Source organism: Phalaenopsis equestris, unplaced genomic scaffold, assembly GCF_001263595.1.
Source record: "Phalaenopsis equestris unplaced genomic scaffold, ASM126359v1 Scaffold000277, whole genome shotgun sequence".
Classification (NCBI taxonomy): Eukaryota; Viridiplantae; Streptophyta; class Magnoliopsida; order Asparagales; family Orchidaceae; genus Phalaenopsis; species Phalaenopsis equestris.
In genome coordinates this window covers 224,772-245,259 of record NW_018164719.1, presented here as the reverse complement: position 1 = coordinate 245,259, position 20,488 = coordinate 224,772, and the positions used below count along the sequence as shown (strand labels likewise).

At 36.6% G+C, this 20,488-nt stretch overlaps 1 protein-coding gene across 6 annotated transcripts in view; it reads right to left on the bottom strand.

The window, feature by feature from the left end:
• The window catches only part of LOC110024871 (E3 ubiquitin-protein ligase PRT6), a 67,872-nt gene that overhangs the window by 31,531 nt on the left and 15,853 nt on the right, over positions 1 to 20,488 (bottom strand). For all 6 annotated transcript variants that reach the window (XR_002294060.1, XR_002294062.1, XR_002294061.1 and 3 more), the window contains exons 6-9: positions 18,937 to 19,180; positions 18,143 to 18,850; positions 17,232 to 17,417; positions 3,276 to 3,931 (exon numbers count right to left, since the gene is read on the bottom strand). Coding sequence is in view for 1 of the 6 variants with exons in the window: in XM_020725056.1 (XP_020580715.1) it covers positions 3,276 to 3,931; positions 17,232 to 17,417; positions 18,143 to 18,850; positions 18,937 to 19,180 (1,794 nt within the window). In the remaining 5 variants the exon portion in view is untranslated. The remainder of the gene's footprint in view (positions 1 to 3,275; positions 3,932 to 17,231; positions 17,418 to 18,142; positions 18,851 to 18,936; positions 19,181 to 20,488) is intronic.

The following is a 20,488-nucleotide window of genomic DNA, read 5'->3' as shown; positions in this document are numbered from 1 at the left end:
AAAGATTTGAACTCCCGTCGAAATGATTGAGGGAGATTTCTGAAGCAAGATTCGACGGGAGGGGGATTTCATAAAGGCCCTAAAGCCCAACAAACGGACAACACTCCAACTATTGAGACCATGGAGATTGAGAATATGGAACTAACCCAGATGGTGGAGGACAAAAGCCAGATGGAGAAGGCCAGCAGAAGCAGTGTGGATGGAACATCGTACCGAACTGTTACAACCACGACGATACCAAAAGCTCCGACAGTGGAAGTCTAGAGGGAGGTTGCATTGGATAGGAATAATGGGTCGCAACCGGGAGCAACACTAAAGCATCTTATAGAGAGAAATTCAGAAAAAGCGAGCCAAATGATTATGTTTTTGGTGTGATAAGACGTTTATCGCAGGACACCATTGCAATAATAAAAAATTATAAATTCTCATAATGCATGACAAGGAGGTAGAGGATAAAGAAATAAAAACAGCTATGGTGAAGGAAGAGGAACACTCTCACTTTTTCCCATATTGAGAACAAGTTGTCTTTTGGAGAAGAGTCATGTTAAGTTGGTGCCTAGCCTAAGGGCAATTTGTGCTTTTGTAAGGGCAAGTTAGTATTTCATTATTAAAATAAGCTTATTATGTTTAGTGTTAGGTTTTATGCATGAGATTGAGTCTTATATCTTAGGTTTAAGATTTGGGAGAGATTTCCTACCTCTCAAATTGTAGAAATTGGGAGAGATCGCCTACTTATGTGTCTGTGGGAGTTGTTAGTGTTGTTTTGCTCTCATTTGATGTTAGAGAAATAAAATTTGTGTGTCCTAACTTTAATGGAAAAAGTGTGCTGATTTTGACGTTGAATCCAATTTTGATGTTGGATCGTATCACAAATGTTCTAACAAAAAACCAAGCAACCCAACCAGAACAAACCTACTATATTTTATGAAAATGTCACACGACTTACACAGTATGAATTCATAAAATCAATATGCTTGAATTCCAAGTGAATCACATGAATAGTTAATAAAAGGTATGATGCTGAGGTTTTAAGCCTCTAAGGAGCATTTGATGTACATAGCCTTACACCCTGTATTGCAAATAAGTTATTTTCATAACTCGAGCACATGACTTCCAAGGCATAATGGAGGCAATTTAACCATTACACTAAACTCTCCCTCTGCTTAACTAAACAAACCATTAGTTTAACATTCATTTTAATTAAATATAAAAGCAGCATGAATGAATATGCTTTAAAATTTCAAAACTATGAACAAAAAATAAAAATGATAAACCTCTATAACACATATAAATCAATATTGAGACAAAAAAACATATAGGTAAAGTCCTTTTAAGGAAATCTTAAGCATGCTTCAAAAAACAATTAAATTTGATTTAAAAAAAACATAGCGTAGGTCAGCGTATATGTGCCCGTTTGAGCTTGCCGTGATGTAATATTAGTTTTCTAAGCTAATTGATAAGGAATCGTTCACGAGAAATCCGAAAACTTTAGTAACAATTTGGAAACAAATGAATTAATTTCTACAAAATCAAATTATGGCTTATCAAATTTTGACCAAAATCAAGAGACTAAACTAGCCAATGCGAATTGTAGAAGAAATAAACAATGAACAAGATTTTTAAGATGGAAAAAATCAAACCTCACATCAATAAAATATATAACTTTCCCACAAAAGAACCACACATCCATCTCGCATTGACAAGATAGAAAACTAAAAGAGAAATTTTATTCAAGCCAAAAATTTTCAATACTAATAATAAATGACTTCAGCAATTTCAAGATAATTTATAGGCACCTCATAATCTAACCTAGTGGATATGGATGGCATAAGATCATTTTCAATTTAGCTCAGATTAATCACCATAATTTCAAAACATAGCCAACTTCAGTAATTTCCAAAAAAAAAAAACAAAACAGACAAAACAGATCCTTGTCATCAGAATCAGATAACAAGGGTGGATTTAGAAGACACATGGAAGCACGCGAACTTCTAAATTGACTTAATATATATAATGATTCTTGCCCCTAGAAAAAATTAATTAATTTATAAGCCCCAATAAAAAAATTCCTAACTCCACCACTATATAATTTATATAATGCTTCTTGCCCCTAAAAAAATTAATTAATTTATAAGCCACATTAAAAAAATTCTTAACTCCACCATTATATGATCATTATCCTAAAAAATGAGAGAACAAAGGACATTCTCCCCATCAACGGAGCACAGCCTCTCTTTGAACAAAGACACAAACAACTACAGTTTATTTAGACCTAAAGACATTCAAATGACACACTGACACCTTCGAAGTAAAGATCCAATAATTAAATGCTTGCATACCAAATTTCATGAGAATTTCAAATTCAACTTAATAAAATGAAAAATAAATATAGAATGCAACTCTTCAAATCCACCTTTGAAAAGATTTTTTGAGATCAAACAAGCCAATTCTTCTCCAAATACCATCCAAGTCTAATGAATAAAATAACAACGGAATTGGTTAATAAAAAATATTTAGAGTGAGGAAACTTAAAGGCTTTTGTTAAGAATTATTTTGAAACATGAGCATAAGAGAAAATAAATTTACTATGAGAGCATTTTAATAAGTAAATAATCAAGGTATCAACTTAAAAAAAACAATTCTGCTTTTGTAAGGAGGCAAAATGGAAAAAGATGGAATATATTGGTGTACAAACTAAATCAACTAAAGTAGCACGTCTAATAAACATAGTTACAAGCAATCTTCATATTGAAAATTAGAAACATCATGTCCTAAAGCTATTTCCACCCCAACATGCATAACTCAAGCTTGTCCACAGGCATATGATCCAACAATATGAATCTCTTGTTAGCCACTTTACCGCCTGGAATTACTGGCACTTTTTGCCTCTCAAGTGTGATCGAAAATGCATGCTTAGAAGTAGCAAAGTTAACACCCATTAACGTCAAATCATCACAAATTCTTTACCATTATGTACTATTAAGTGAATCAGCTTCCTTCATATCAAAATTAAAAAATGAACAGAGTATCTAAGCAACAGAATGGAAAGACCAAAAAGGAACTGAAAGCTCACAAGATAAACCAAAGACTCACACCTCTACAAAGTTCTTTACAAACTCTCATGCTCACGAAGTATCCTTGATTACCACAAACAACAACCAAAAAAGCATTACAGACAAAATCTTCATTAAGAAACAGCCGTAACAATTTAAGTAAATGATACAACATAAAATCCATAGTTACGTTACATTCAAATAATCATAGGGAAAGCATACCTTTGCTTTAATGATCCTAAATATCTCTCATGACAGTCCTGATGCACAGCATGCCCGCAAGAGGAAATGTGAATTCCATCACAATCTTTAGGACCAAATCTAATAACTCTAGCAACTGTGCCCTTAGATTTTGATGAGAGATTGCCATGATGCAAAATATCATACAAAGAAGAGCTTTGTTGCTTAGAAGATATTCTTGATAGACAAGCAACATATTCCTGCAGCACAGAACCCGAATCTCTAGTTATATTGGAATCTACAACAGAAGTTGAGTTCTGTTCACCAGTTGTAGAATGTGAATAAGACTGGCTTTCATGTACATCTTCCATGATAGAATGGAAAAGATAATTTTCCATCAGTTCAAGGCAAAAGGAAGGATCTTTGGCATTATCCTGTGAAACCTTAGGTAGTTGAAAGTTTCCAATATCAGGAATCTGGTCTCTAATGAAATTAAAAAATGTATCGATTTCTATGGGCTCAACATCATGATCAACTTCAGGACCTGCGATCTGGGACAACTGAAGTGGAATGAATGTGCAGGGGCCAGAAGAATCAACTGACTTTAGCTTCCCAGCTGAACTGACCTCCCTGCGTAACTGCTCTGCATCTTCCCAAATTGGGGGACCTCGGTCTACAAAACTAGTTAACTTAGATTTCTGCAATCCAAAAAGTAAATTTGATTCATTTAAAATATCAAAAACTTGAGATGTACATACAATCATTTAGACATAGGGAAAGGTAAACGGCAATTTCAGCAAAATACCAACACCACCTAGAAGAGTCACCAGAACAGTGTAAACAATAAACACAGAAGAGCAAAAGAAGAAAACATAGAAGGAAGTTCGATATTCTTCACTTTTTGTAGTTTGCTGTAGCATTACCATTATGCACTCTTCCCATAATTACCAGTAGCTTCCCTTTTCCCACCAAAGCTTAATGTCATGTATCTAATTAACCAAACAAAAGCTAAAAAAAGGGCGTTCCCTGCTGACAAAGCTAAGCAAAAAAGACTAGCTTTCTTTTAATAATGGATTAAGCATCTCCTAATTACCCAATTTCTACATGGCAGTCATTGAGACATTGTCGGCCATTATTTTGAAAAGAATTATTTTTGTAAATATGAAAATAGTTTTAATATAAATATGTGTTTTTTAGTTTTTGAAAGTAATATTTTAATTTTGAAAATATATGAGACCAAACGAGTCTCACATATTAAATAGTTTGGACGGTTGAGTGCGATACCACATGTAATAGACTATCCCGAAGGATAAACAAATCACTTATAGTAAACTCAACCACCCAAACCAAGGAATTTTGTGACATCCATTTGGTCTTCAAAACCTTTTATATGAGACCGACAAGTTCTCCTATCTAATATAAGGATTAAATAGGGATTATGTTACCTGGGTTTCAATTTTTCTATAGAGGCAAACCCCTATAGTTAATTATATCTTAAATGGTCGGGGTCACTTAAGAAGACTCGATTAAGATCAATAATTCTGCTTTCAAAATTTCAAAATTTAGGTTTCCAAGATTGGACAACAGAAAATCAAATGAGAGTAGCTCAAACAGGAATAATTATTTTAAGGAATTCAAAGGAAAAAAAGAGTATGGGATATCACGAATCCGAGGAGAACCTCGGTGAACTCCCAACTAACCTATTATTTGGTTTTATGTCTTTGAAATGATGTTATTCAATGTTTAATCCTGCAATTTAATTTTAGAATTTAGGACTTACATTCGCACGATATATGATCGTGCAAATAGCCTAAAAAGGAGGATTTAGGAGGATTTACACCGTACTGTACGGTAACCTCTGGATCCTAAAAGTGTTAGGACTTATAATTGCACAACAGGGTTGTGCAAAAGCCTAAAGATAATATGTGAGGATTCACATTGCGCTAAACAAACTACCTAGAAGTCCTATGGGTTGCTATTTAATTTCTAAGGAATGGTTTAGCTGATATAGACGTGTTTTGTTGTTGAAGATGATCGTGCTACCCACAATGTTAGCTCCAAGCTCCTCGTCATAGTAGCTTCGAGTTCGATGTTAATTTTAAGTGTACATGCAATTGTTGAGTCAACATCTGCTGTCGAGTACCTCCTATGAAACCAACTACTAGTCTCCTACTTTAAGATATAGTGTGTAAAATAAACAGTAGCAGGTATAGCTAAGGAAAGCAGTGACAGCACAGTACGTATAGGAGCAATAAAGCATTTAGTATAGGAAAACAGTAGAATGTACAAATAGAGAAGAACAATGAAGTGTGTTGTAAAGTAAAGCGCTGTAAGTGTAAAACAAACATGTATACCTAAGAGGCCCGCTACTCCTTAAGTGTGATTGATGTAGCAGGTATAAATATAGTAATAGAATTTAAAAAAAAACGAACTAGCATGCATTGTATAAGTAAAAGTGAGCAACAAAAGAAACACCATCTGGAAAACTCGAGAAAAAAAAATGGCAAATGACCCACGAAGGAAAACACGAGAAAAATAGTGAATGACAGCTCAAAGAAAGTCACTGAAAACACGGGAAGATCTCGAAAAAAGACCACGAGTGCTTTACCAAAAGCTCCAATAAAATCACACGAAAAACCTGAAGAGACAAAACCGCAAGCACTCGGGTCAAGGCTAGGCTCAGATACTATATATTTATACTCAAGGGACGTCGAAGGCTATTATCGTTCACCCGAATGTATAGAGTCCGCCACTCAACTAGAAGTGTGTCCTACTAAACCTAACTTAAGAGGGTGTTCCTTAACCCAGTACTGGTAATTGACAAGTGGACAATCAAGTTACAGTACATTTAAAATTTATATTTTAGTATGTACATGAATTTCAGGCATATAAAAAGAAGTTGTATAAATTTTGTAGTAAAAATAATTTTATAAATACTATATTTATTCTTATCGTGTCGGTTCTTATCGGTTTTGAAAATTATGATTGTCCACGAGTCGATCACGCCGTCGAGCGTAGGACCGCCAACAACCTAAAAAGGTATGGGTCTCCCGCTAGTCTTTTGTCGGTGAATGATATCATCATCATACGGTTCTCCGGGTCCCTGAATTGAGTCCTGATGTCGTAGGATAGAATATCATTCTGCTCTACCATCGGTGTGTCTTTGTCATCGCCGCCCTAAGCCCCAAAACAAAACTGATCTACTTGCGACCTTGCTTGATGGTTCATATATAGCAAAAGGCTATATATGCGCACTTATACTTCGGGCATAAACACCAAAAACCTAAACCAAGAAGCAAGGAAAACAAACCAAAAAGCAAGAAACATAAAGAAAGAAAACTAACCCACCTCCAAAACCAATTTAGAAAAGAAAAACCAGAGTGGCAGGAAGGTTAGCCTAAAAGATCCAACTGGCGAGGCATTCTCGAATAGGTAAAGAGATGGAGCACACTCCCCCAAGCTAGCCAAGAGACGTCCCCAAAAGACACAATCTAGAAACCCCCAAGCTATGCCCGAATTTTTCAAATATCAAATAATCTTTCCCTTTTTCCTTTCTTCTCCCTTCCTTTTTTTTTCAATCAATTCGGCCCGCAGAATTGGGCCCCGAAATATTTCCAAACGCCTCGTACATCATTCCTCAAAAGAGGCATTCAAGCTCTTCCAAAAAACTAAAATTAAAATATTTCAATTTGCGAACATCAAAACATTTAGTTTCACCTCGAACTAAAAATTTCCAATTCAAATGGGATTAGTAACCATATAGCAAACTTTAAGAGCTCCCAAAATGACCCAAATGTCGAGTAAAATCATCCACCCTTATTTTGAATAGAGGGGACAGCAGCAAAACACAAAACCGAACACCCCCAACATCAGATAAATTTCATCAGATATGCCTCAAACAGGGAGGCGGCCAAGGAGTACAAACCAAGCCCCCAAGGCAAAATTCCAAAGCCCCGTAGCTATGTTACCATTCAGAATATATCTCAAACAGGGGGACAACCGAGAAGCTCAAAACATACCCCCAAAAATCAAATAAATCGGCATGCCTGCATTTCAAATCGGGGCAACAGAAAAGCCCAAAAACAAAAGCCCCATTATTAAATGCCCAAAGATCTCCATGCTAAAGCAATGCAACGAGAAAACAGTGGCCAAGAGAGCTAAAACATTTCCTAAAGTTTCAATACTGCAGCCCAAAGGGCTAAAATAGTCCTAAAATTTGGATATACCACCATAGCAAAAGAAACCGCAGCCCAGGGAAGCTAAACAGCCCCCAAAACCAGGATAAAACCGCAGCCATCAAAATCTCTCTTAAACAGGGCAGGCTGCAGCCTGAAACTTTACCAAAACATCGTCAAAAGATGCATTGAAAAGCCCTCAAAACTACAGCCACTTCAGCCCATAAAAACAGCATTTTTAAAAGTTCTAAACTTAAACCAATTCAACTCACAGAACATAATTTTAAAAGCTCTAAACTGAAATCAATTCAGCCCACAAAACATGTTTATAAAAGGTTCCTAATAACTATCACCAAGACAGGGCAAAACCGCAGCCCAAAAGAGACTTGAAACAGTCCCAAACACCTCCGAAAACTGCAGCTCAAATAAATCGCAAAAGACCCCCTTAGGCAACAAAAACATCTTCAAAAGCCGTAAGATATACTTCATAAATGTAGCTCAGAAGACACCAAATTCATAGAGAATTTGGGAAAGAATGCTGAAATTCAGGTGTTATAAATGTAAACACATAAGAATTGGGTGGTAGACATGTAAAAGTTGCAATTTAGGTGTTAAATATGTAAATACATAATGATTGGGTGGTGGGAACGTAAAAAAAACTGCAGCTCACCAATCCTATAACCATTCTCATTCTTAACATTAAACTCAATTAGTTCTTAAAGCGACTTTAATTTCCTAATTTCAGGTGCATTAGAAAATGCATTCAGTAGCAATTCCGAGTGACGCGGACTAGAAGGATCATTTTAAAAAAATTATATTTAGGGGCAATTCCAAGTGATACAGATTAGAAAGATCATTCATATCGCCATGCAAGAAATCATCAGAGCAAAATTGCCAAAATACATCTTTATAAATTATGAGCAAATTAAACCCAAGGCATGAAAGTAGAATAAAACAGATAATTCCTTCAAAAGCTTGAAGAAAGGAGGAAGAGGGTTACCACTTGCTGCAGATCCAAGGCAAATTCAAGAACAATCCTAAAAAAAATCAGCAGCACTTCCCTTAAGAACTTTGATGGAAAAGCACAAGACTCCTAACCCAAAAGCTTCAAGAATACAACAGTGAAAGCACACGACTAATAGGGGATAGGAAGGGTCGGGCAGGGGGCAGCTCACGACTGGTGAGCCGTTCGGTCGAGCGGCTCACGCAGAAGAGGAGCCGAACGTTGGGAGCTCGCGATCGAACCAGGAGACATGTGAGCTAGGGTTCTGCTCGGGTGCGGTCGATCGCTGGAGAGGAGAAGGCGATCGGGTTTCATCGCGAGGGATCGCATGCATGCAGGAGAGGAACGCGGGAGCTAGGGCACGCCCGAGACTCTCGGTCGAAGGAGGGAAAGACTGAATCGGGTGCGTGTTGACCTCATTTTTGAGGTCATTTCTTTTTCATTAAGGTCTTGGGATCTAGCTCTAGGAGTTCTTAATGATAATCTTAGAAAACTAGAATTAAGACCCACCTTTTTAGAAATTCTAGCCACTTTTTATTTTCCTTTGATGTCTAATATTTTTAGCACAAGATCATCGTCTTATGAACAAGCGGTTATGTGATATTTTGCGAAGACTCAAGAGAAAAGTTCCTAATAGGACTTCAAGCCTTAGGAAAACATCGTCACGACTTTTTTGTCGCATACACACACCAAATGCACAAAATTCACAAAATTGCACGAAATCGAACTTCCATTAAGCCCGGGGGACATGTAAAAATGTGTAAAAATGTGAACTTCTCTGGATGACCTCCGACGACAAATCGGACTGCGCCAACGCGTCCGGGATACCAATTTTAGTAGGAAAGGACACCCATATTGCCATATTTTTGGCACGAGAAAATTGACGCGCAAATCGATGAATTCGTCGCGCAAATCGATGAATTCGTAAAAATGACCTCCGACGTCGAATTAGACCGCACCAGCGCGTCCGAAACGTCAAAATTACCTAAAAGGAACATCCAATTTGCAACGATTTCACACACGAATTAAAATGTGCAAATCAGATTTTTACTTTAAAAATTAAGTATTTTCATACTTATATTTTTAATTATATAATATTTATAAAACCCTAATCTCTATTTCCCCTTCTCCCGCACGATTAAACTCTCCATTAGATCAGTCTTGCGCTCAGCTCATCTCCCCCTCGTCTGTGCCCGTGCCCTAGCTCCTCCAATCGGCCGCACCGAAACCAATCGAGCGGCGCCATGGCTCGCCTCTCCCTCTCGTTCACTCGCAATCCAGGCGGATCCCTAGGGGGTCGAACTGAATCTTCCCCAATCGGCATCCCGAATCGCGAATCTTCGCTGTCCTCTTACTCGCCGAACTCCTCTCCTCTCTTGGCCGAAGCTTTCGGTCCCCACTGAAGCCCTGGCTAAAAGCTTCCACGCCGTGTCACGCGAGCTGCTCCTCTGCGACAAAGCCTCGCCTCTGTCATCCTCTCCCCACGCCAGGTTTGTCGCTTCTCTTGGCTCGGCTCACCGCCCAGGTGAGGGATGGTATTCTTCCTCCTCCCTCTTTTGCTATAAAAATCTCATTTGGGGAGTTACTTAGGGTTAGCCAAATTTTATTTTGAGTGGGGGAGGTGCTGTCATTTTTGTGTCTCGTTTCTTCATTCTGTGTGTGTGTTTGAGGCATTGTGAGGGCTTTGCCTTCTCTTGGGTAAAGTCTGAAAGGAGAGGAGTGGCTTTTGTGCTGTTGTGAGGCTGGTTCTTTCTCTTTGCTGTCCGAGAGACTGTTTTCTTTCTTCTTTACTGTGGGAAGTTTTGGAGGAGAAAGCTCTACTAACATCTTATCTAAAATTTGATTTTCGTGTGTTGGGGTGTGGAGCATCCATTGGTAAACCGTTGGTGGTTGTGTGTGAAAAGGATTGTAAGAAGTTTTCTTTTGCTAAAAAAAGGGGAGGGTGTTCTTGAGAGAAGATTTTTTTTTTAAGAAGAAATTTGGCATTTTCTTTCTTCCTACTTCACGGTTAGCAAACGAATTTATTCCTTCTCTGTTGTTCGAAAGAAATTTGCCTTCCTCTCTGTCGTTCGAAGGATTTGCGGCTTGAGGGAACTAGAAATCCGAGAAAAACTTTTGCGTGAGGCCTTCAGGAGAAATTTCTGTGATGCTTTCTTCGATCTTATTTTAGTACTTTGCTTTAAGTCTACACTAAAGAGGTATTCTTCTCCTTTCCTCTATTTTATATCATTTCGGATGGCATAAAAATATTTCCAGTTTTTTTTTTTAAAGCGTGAAGAAGCATGGTTTGTGTATGTTCAGTGATTTATGCATGAAATAGTCTTCTTGAACATCAGAATATAGCATACCATGATTGCTTTCTCTTCTTCTATGCTTAAGACATATGATATGCATGATAAATGAAATCATTGGAAGAGTAGTCTAGAAATGCATTTTTATTCCTTAATTAATGTCTATGGAAAAGCATGTTTGAAGGTTGTCTCTACTACTTTCGTTGTTTGAAATATTTTGAAGTATGAAATGCATGCTGGAACTTATTTTATGTCTATGAAAAAGCATGCTTGAGGGATGCCTCTATTACTTTCGTTGCTTGAAATATTTGGAAGTATGAAATATATGCTGGAAATTATTTTATGGGATGGAAAGAAAGCATGTTTGGGCTTATATTTTTATTCCCTTTTGCTGCCCCTCATCAAAATATATACAGGAAATTATATTTATGAGCTGGAAAATGTATGTGGAGCTCATATATTGTTTCTCTTGCTGTTCTTTAATGAAATATATGCTGAAAATTGTTTTGAGAGTTGGAAAAGACATGTTTGAGGCTCATTTCATGATCCTCTATTGCTTCCCCCTTGCTAAAATACATGTTGGAAATTGCATTTTACTTAACTTATTTGGTATGCTCGGTTGGCCATGTTCTTGGGCTCGTTTTGGGCTCCTTTTGGCGATTTATGGGGGCTGAAACGTTTTACTGTTGGGATTATTCCTTAGGCCTTGGTTTGCCCTCCTTCTTGTTGGCTTCGGTTTGCCCCTTGTGCTGGGCTCGGTTGGCTTTGTTGAGAAAATAGTTTGGTGGTTGTTTTTGCTCACTCCCTGGTTTTACATGTGAGCTTGTTTGTGGTTAAATTGGGGTGGATTGGGTGGCTATTTTGCTCTCCCCCCTAGTTCTATTTGTGAGCTTATTTGTGAGTTTTTGATTTACTCCTTGCTGGCTTCGGTTTGCCCCTTGTGCAAGGCTCGGTTGGCTTTGTTGAGAAAATAGTTTGGTGGTTGTTTTTGCTTCCTCCCTGGTTTTACATGTAAGCTTGTTTGTGAGTTAATTTGGGGTGGATTTGGTGGTTGTTTTGCTCTTCTCCCTAGTTCTATTTGTGAGCTTATTTATGAGTTTGTTTGAGGCTAGTTTGGTGGCTGTTTTGCTCCTTTTCCAGGCCTTAGTTGTGAGCTAGTTTAGAGTTTAATTAAATCTTATTTGGGGGCTGGTTTGGTGGCTGTCTTGCTCCTCTTCCAGGTTCTACCCGTGAGCCTCAATTGATGTGTGTTGCCTTACGGTTCTCTTTTGTTGTCTTTTACTCGTGACCCCTGTATGTTGTGATCAATGTTGGGATTGGTTGGAATTTGATTTGTTCCTTATTTTAGCCTGGTCATGAGCTTCCCCATATGGTTCTTTTATGATTAATTAAAGCTCAAATAAAGATAGGTTGATACCTATTGTGTTGATTTTGGGTATTGTTTGGTGTTGTTGCCTTTGGAGCCTTCCTTCTGGCCCTTACCCGTGAGTCTGTTATGATGTTAGAGTCTTACTCGAGAGCATTTTTTTTACACCATGTTGAATTTATATCTCATTATAAACTTTTGATGAGGTTGGGATTAAATTATTTTTGACATCGGTATGTTTTTCTAGAATACTAGAAAATTACTTTTTCCATTAATTAGTGTCTCTTCTTTTATGAAATGTAAAAGGGCTTGTACAATTTCATTTAAAATGTATATATATAGGGTTAATGTAAATTGAATTTATAAAGGGGTTTGGAAATCCATAAAATTGCCGCTTTGAAAGGATATCCTTCTCGGGATTGATCCGATCATTTTCTTTTTAACGAATTTAAACGTTTTAGGCCGATACATTCATGATTTATTTTAAGCTTTACTGATTTGGCTTGGTTTTAAAAATAGATCGGTCTCCTGTTCGTTTGTTTTGTTTTCTTTTTTTTTATTTTAACGGTCAAGTTAAAAATAGGAATTTCCGATTTAATTATATTCAGAAATGATTCAGTCTTAAGGGAAATATGAGGGAAAGAAGGGAGAGAAAATTAAAAATAAGATTTAGAACTTCAATGTGATAAAACCTAAAGGGGGATAGAATAGTTAACCATCTACCGTTCCTTTTTGAATATGAAAGATAAAACTGAAAATTGGAAGAATATTTGGGAATTGGAAGAAAGTGAGAGTTTAGATAACAATTAGGGACATGGATTGAAAATATTAGTAGACCTGCACTTAGGTCCCTTAAGCTTTGAATAAACTTAAATCCAACTACCCTAACTAGGTTTGAAGCACACTTCACAACCCTTTTGCCAAAACTATAGGTTTACCCCTTAGGTTTTAGGAGCTTGATGGTGAGCTAAACTTAATCTAAAGAGGTTTGAGGGTTAGTTGAAAGACAGTCAGTTAAAATTAGACACTTCAAGTAAACTAAAGTATATGCTTCCTAGATCTTAGGAGCACACCTTGAGAGAGTCCATCCTCCTAATTTTCAAATGATCCTAAGAAGCCAGACATCTGACCCTAGTTCATGAGATAACTAGGACACTAGGCACGAGGGTGCACTAGATTGTGATTCATGACTGATTTAATTAGATCAAATAATGAAATTCTTACCTTAACTTGACCAAAACTACCCAATTGACAATTGGGGACATCTCAATATCACATATAAATTTCTTATTTTTGGCCCTTTATATGTGGTATTGTATTTTATTTTATTTGTTTGTCTTCTTCCTACGATTTACCTATTTTTTTTCAAATCTTTGTCAGGTCATACTTTCCTCTCTTACACAGCGCATAATAGCTGAACTTAAAGGAGCAACGAGTCTCCCAGGTGTATAAGTTTGATTTACATTACAGTATTTTCTTTTATAAGCATGTTGCTGTCCTTCTTCTTTACTGTACACTACATTGTTGTTTTTCTTTCACACTGCATATTTTACTGCTTAGTTTTTGTACTATGTCTTAGTTTAGAATAACCTAGTGGTTAGGTGTATTTTCAAAACCAAAACTAAACCAGGAGGTGCTACTACGAGGAGTTTGGAGCGAACACCGTGGGCAACACGACGAAGAACAACCTCAAGTTGGATCAGCAAAACATCAAAACACATCACATAAACATCTTCACATCACCTATCACTTCATTTAGTTTAAATAACAACTCATAGGACACCCTTCAGGCTTTTGCACAACTCTGTTGTGCAATTATAAGTCCTAACACTTTAGGATTCTGAGGTTACCGTGCGGTACGGTGTAAATCCTCCTATCTTTTTAGGCTATTTGCACAGTCCAATATTGTGTAAACATAAGTCCTAAATCCTAAATAATTTGCAGGATTGAAATATCAAATTAAATTATTTCAAAGACATAAAGCCAAACAATAGGATAGTTGGGGCATCTCCTGGGTTTCTCCTGAATCTGTGATATCCCCTACTTTTCTTTTCTTTGGATTCCTTAAATAATTGTTCCTATTTTGAGCAATCCTCATTTGATTTTCCAATGTCAAATCGTGAAAACCTAAACTTTGAAATCTTGAAAGCAAAACCACCTGATCTTAATCGAGAGTTTTCTTAAGTGGCCCCCAGTCATTTAAGATGTAATTAACTATAGGGGTTTGCCTCTATAGGGAACCTGGAACCCAGATAAAATAAACCTATCTAATTTCTTTTATGTTAGGCGAGGGAACTTGTTGGCCTTTTTATAAAATATTTCGCAGACTAAAATGGATGTCACAATTTTTTTAGTCTAGGTGATTGAATTCTCATTACAAGTGATATATTTATCCTTCGAGATAAGTATATTAATTGTAGTATTGTATTCAATCATTTAAACTATTTAAAATGTGAGACCCGTTTAGTCTCACCTATTTTAAAATTAAAATGTTACTTTTGTTACTTTTAAAAATGTTACTTTTAAAAATCAAAAGGGTTATATTCATATTTAAATTATTTTTAAATCACAAAATCATCGCTTTATCAAATTACGAAGTTAAAAACGGCCGACAGTGCGTGAGTTCGGTGAAATAGGTTTAAAACAAGGATTTTGTTATTATTATTTTTTTTTATTTCGTTTTACTTTATTGTGTTATATTATTTAATTATATTAATTAGCGTGTGATTTATTCGTGCTCGGAACCTTAGCAAAGTGGGTATCCTCTGGGTAAAATTGACGCTCCAGACTTACTAGCGCAGTTCGTTTCATCATTCGAGGTCGTTCGGATAATTCACCGATTTGCGTGTGATTTGCTCATGTGCAGAATCATGACAATATGAGTGTCCTCCCTAACTAAAATTGACGTCCCGGACGCGCCGGGCAGTCTAGTTCGTCATCGAGGGTTGTCTGGACAAGTTCACATTTTTCACCCTGTGTATGTGAGTGTGTTGATAAAGTCTTAAAGAAATTTTCCTAGGGCTTGAGATACTATTGGGAACTCTCTTTAATTTCTCACATGTTGGTCCTTCACCACTCAACCAAATGATAATGATTTGAGACCACCCAGGCAAGACACCACAAGAGAATCGGGAAGTGGTTCAAATTTCTATAAAGGGATAGGTCCCAACTCTAGTCCTCTAAGATAGTCAATATGAAGCCTTAGAGCTAGATCCTATAATCTAACTAGAGAAGAAATGACCTCAAAATGAGATCAACAGGCGTTGACGAATACAAAGCCAGTTTCTGCCAAGTTGTGTGTTGTTGCAGGAGGTTCGTTGTAGATCATTGTCGGTCCAAATAGCTTCCAATTTGGACATCCCCATCCATTATCTTAGACGTTGTCTATTCAGGTTGAATTAACTGACGGATATCCCAACTATTCGAATGAAGATTGGTAGGATGGGGCTTAAATTTTGATGTTTTATTTTAGGAAGACAGGCTGAAGACAAGGTGGAGCACTAGTTTATAAGCTAAGGCGCCAAATATCATCACGATCTTAATGGGACAACAATAACATTTACTAAATTTTAACTAAAATTTAGAGCATATTGAAAGTTAAATGCTTGGCCACAATTTGACCAACATTGAACGCGACATCCCGAAGATGTTGACCAGTTTTTTGTTTCATCCGATTTTTAGCTTGTAGCATGTTGTAATGGAGATGGTGAAGATGGAAATGTTGAAGTTTGAAGCACTTTTTAGTAGTTTTGCAATTCGTCAAATTGACAACATAAGGATAGGTTATCGCCAATGATTGTGCAATGCTTAATCGTTTCAATAGAAGATTGGAAGGAAGTGTTGTAGGAGAGTTCCGCCCATGGCATATAGTAAGTCCAGCGATTGGGGTAATCAAGAACATAGCAGCAAAGGTATTATCCGAAGAACCTACCAGTGATGTTGATTCAACTGTGTTGCTGTGGAGTAGTTTAGCCTCCATTTAACTCAATATATCTCAACAAAATATGCTCGTAAAAACATGATCCCAATCGGAGGTTAAAACCTTTGGTTCTCTATGTGACAAACTACCATTGATGCTTTGAAATTGGCAAGAAGTGGTATGAAGTGAGTGTAAATGATTAGACGATCAACAATGACAATGATTTTAGCCTTGCCCTGTGATCAAGGTAAACGACTGATGACATCCATGGTAAGCTCGTTACACACTGCCTCTGTGACGTGTAGGAGGCCAACAGGGACAAGGGGTTGATATATAGTTGCTAAGTAAATTAGGCATGAATGACAACAAAATCAAATTTGATGCATGGATGCAAGTACCAAGCAGCAATTAGCATAGTATACTAAAAACAAAGAAAACAAACGGAGTCAAATCAGAATACTAAAGTGACACAAGAAGTGGAGTATCTATTGGAGATTAGATAGTAAAAAATAAACTTCAATGGCGTTAAAAGACGAAAGTTATCACAAATAAATAAAGTAGATTAATTAACCTAGAACAATTAGAAATACAAACGGTATAACAAAAATAACATAACCAAAATTCTCATAAAAAAAAACTTCGATGAAAGAGTTGCATCTTTAGGAACATTAAAAAAAAAGGTTGATTTTCATGAAATAAGCCTCAAATGGTTGGGATAAGCTTAATGATGAATGATTAACATTCTGACTAGTGAAACCATGATTTAATGTTTACATTGATCTTCATTTCCTAGTTATTATCAACTCAGGCCAAGTGTTTATGAAGAACATGGACCTTAGAAATTGTTTAAAATATTACTAATAACCTAAATTTGCAATTTTTTTACAATATTGATAAACATCTTAGACACCAGGGCTTCTTTCAATCTCTCACACACTCATCGTGTTATAATTGCAAGCCAAAGCAGTTGCTCAATATTTTTTTTGTACAATTTTTTTGCCCAGCTTGTAGACATTTTACTTTTGACCTTCTATAGATCAGGAACAGAAATTGGCGCACCGAGGTTTTTCCAAAACTTTATCAGTCCTACCAACTAAAGAATTATCAGTTATACCTCATAGTAATAGAACAACAAACTTCGGTATCTGATTTTCATTATTTTTTGTTGTAAAGCATCCTCCAAAAACGAAATATATATGTGAAGGCATAACTCAAGAGTAGATAGTCATCAAAACGTTTAATACCTGGAGAAGAATCAGTAAACATAATGGACTTGAAGAATCAGGATCATGGCACAGAGAGCAAACAGGTAATGACTGTTCTCTAACTTCAACTTTCTCAAAAGATTCCTTCTTCTTGTACGATTCTTGCTCAATGTTATTGGAGCTAAGACTTTCAATAAATTTGGACTGCTCTGCTTTCATTTTTTCCTGCAAAAAAAGCAAGAGATACACCTACCCTTATCCCAGTGGTCACAATCACAGTAAAAGCATGAATTTACTTTCTCAGCACAGCAGTGTAAAAAGATGCTTTCTCCGGTAAATAGATTAGTTCTATGATCACGTAAACAAGACTATCTATAACAGTTCACAATCAAACCTTGACTTTATATTTCACGATATCAACAGCTTCACCAATCATCACATTTAGGAGCGAAAGAAAAAACTATAATAGAAATTATTCTGTCAAGAAATCAATTTCCTTCAATTTTGAAAACCTCTGAATACGCATATGCAGAAACTCAAGGATGGCTACGCGGGAAAGAGAAAACGGAAGAATTTAATTAAAGCGGTTAATATTGATAAACAACTACAGATTGCTATCATATTGGCAGTAAACTCAAAATTCACAAAAAAATGCATACAATCTAACAAAACAACCAGACCTCATGCACAGTACCAATCAGAAAATAGAACCACCATAAAAATTTGATTGATAATGTTGTGATGTACTTGAAGCAAAAGAAGAAAATAATGGAAGAATGGTTTTGCAACTCTGTTACCTAGGTCATCAAACAAGAAAAGAGTTCTCATTTCCAACACTAATTAAAATTACCTTAAAACAAGCTCATTAGATGCAAACTAAAAGTAACAAATTACCAAAGGAATTCTACATTAGGAAAGGAAAAAATTGATATAAAGTTGCTAAAACATACCAATATGGCCGCCTGACGCTGCCGTGCTTTTAATTTTCTCTCATCTATGTCAGTGTTCAATGCCAAACTCTGATTAGCACAATTGACTTGTGGCTCATTACAGATTACACTAGGAGCCAAACGCTGGAGCTCAGACATACAATTAGCATTTAACTGTGCAAACTTCTTCAGTAAAGCCTCAATCAAAGAAGAAATGTTACATTGGCTTGTCTCAGAATACACATCATCAGTTTGTTCCTTGTATTTCCTCATTAAGGAAACTAACAATGATAGCATGCTTTGATTTTTCCAGAGCACAGATACACTGCAGGAACCCAAATCAAATTCTTCACTAGCACTGGTTAGTATTGGAGGAGGATCATCAGTAAGGGAAAGTTGTGTTTCACAGATATTTAATGCTAAGGAAACCAAGTGCAATGCTGTAATGAGCACTGCGTCTGGAGCTCGGGAAATGGATGATCTCTCGGAAAAACAGGCATAAAAAAAAACAACCCGAACAATTTGGAGAACCATTTTTGATGTAGCTATTCTACATACACAAAATAGAGGCTCAAAAATAGGAGTCCATCTCGGTAGCTGAGCATTCAAGGCAGACACTTTACAGAAACGGAAGAATCTCTCCTCCGCAACTTGTAGATCTCTTGAGCCCCAACGAGGATGATACAGGTCCAGTTCTTTCCAATATGCTTTTCGTAGTGAATACTTTCCCTGGAATAAAAAAATATATATAACTAAAACGCTGTATCATAAACATTATAAAACTAAAAATATAGTCTATAGTGGTCAGGAAAAACCTGCTTCATTCCAGATGGATTGCTGTATACTGCAAGCAGGTCAACAGCATTTTGGAGTTTATCACTCTTAGACAGATCCCGAGGCAGAGATTTAACTAGCTGGCTATGAGTTGCATCACCAATAGCCAACCTATAAACCAATTCTCTCTGTAGATTTGCAGCCGTAGATGACCCACAAAATCTACGTTCTTTAACAATGCGTATGAATAGAGTAAGCATTTCTTGTACTAGGACGGATTCATACCTGAAATGAACTCTTTCATGATGCATTCAATTCCTGAGATTGTTTATACAAGAGCAATTCATGCTAACTTTTAGAGGTTATAACCCAACAATGCATTGAAAAAAAAAAACAAGGCGTGCCTATACATAAATTTTATAAAGGAATACTACAGAAACTTGACTAAAAAAAGCCACATCAAAAGGCTAGTGTTTTAAATAATCAACAAGGTATGAAAACATTGAAGAGGTAAACAGCTAGTACATACAAACAGGCAAGTAGCAAAAAAACATGCAACCACTTCAGCCCTATGAAGCATTTGAAATTTCAAACACAACATAAGCATCAAATACAGCAACAACAACAACAACAACAAAGCCTTAACCCCACTATGTGGGGTCGGCAACATGAATCCTTTTAACATGAATCCTTTTTCTTAGTGTCATATTTTCATTTAGTTCTAGTAAATTAAGATCATTTTTTATACAATAAGCCCAAGTCTTCCTAGGTCTACCTCTGCTTTTCTTAACACAAATCAAATCTAAAACATCTACTCTTCTAATCGGATCATCAGATGGTCGACGTTTAATGTGAACAAACCATCTAAGACGACTTTCTCTAATTTTGTCCGTCACAGGAGCTACACTAACGCTATCATGGATATATTCATTTTGCATTTTGTCCCAAAGTGCAAAGCCACCATCCACCTAATCATTCTCATCTCGGCAACGCTTAACCTATTATTATGCTTCTCTTTTAAAGGCCAACATTCAGCGCCATAGAGCATTGCAGGTCTCACCATTGTCTTATAAAATTTTCCTTTCAGTCTAAGCGGTACTTTTCTATCACACAAAACGCCCAAAGCATTCCTCCACTTCAAGCAACCAACTTGAATCCTACCATTAACATCCTCATCTATATTACCATCACTTTGAACAACAGACCCAAGATATCTAAATCGTTTATACCTTTTATACCTTTTAATAATTTGAGTCACACTTCTGTCACTAAAGCTACTATTACTAAAATTGCATTCCATGTATTCAAAATTAGGAGCCAAAGTTTCAAAATAAACCTCATGAGAAAGCCACATATTTTGGCCAATAATCCATAATTCAAGATTTTCCTGAGCTTTTTCTCTCGTTTTATCCATGAGAAGGATATCATCAACAAAAAGCATACACCAAGGTACATCCTCATGTAGATGTCCAGTAAGACCATCCATAACTAAAGCAAAAAGATATGGGCTTAAAGTCGACCCCTGATGTAATCAAACAGAAATAGGAAAATATTTGGTCAATCCTCCTTCAGTTTGAACACAAGTAACAACTC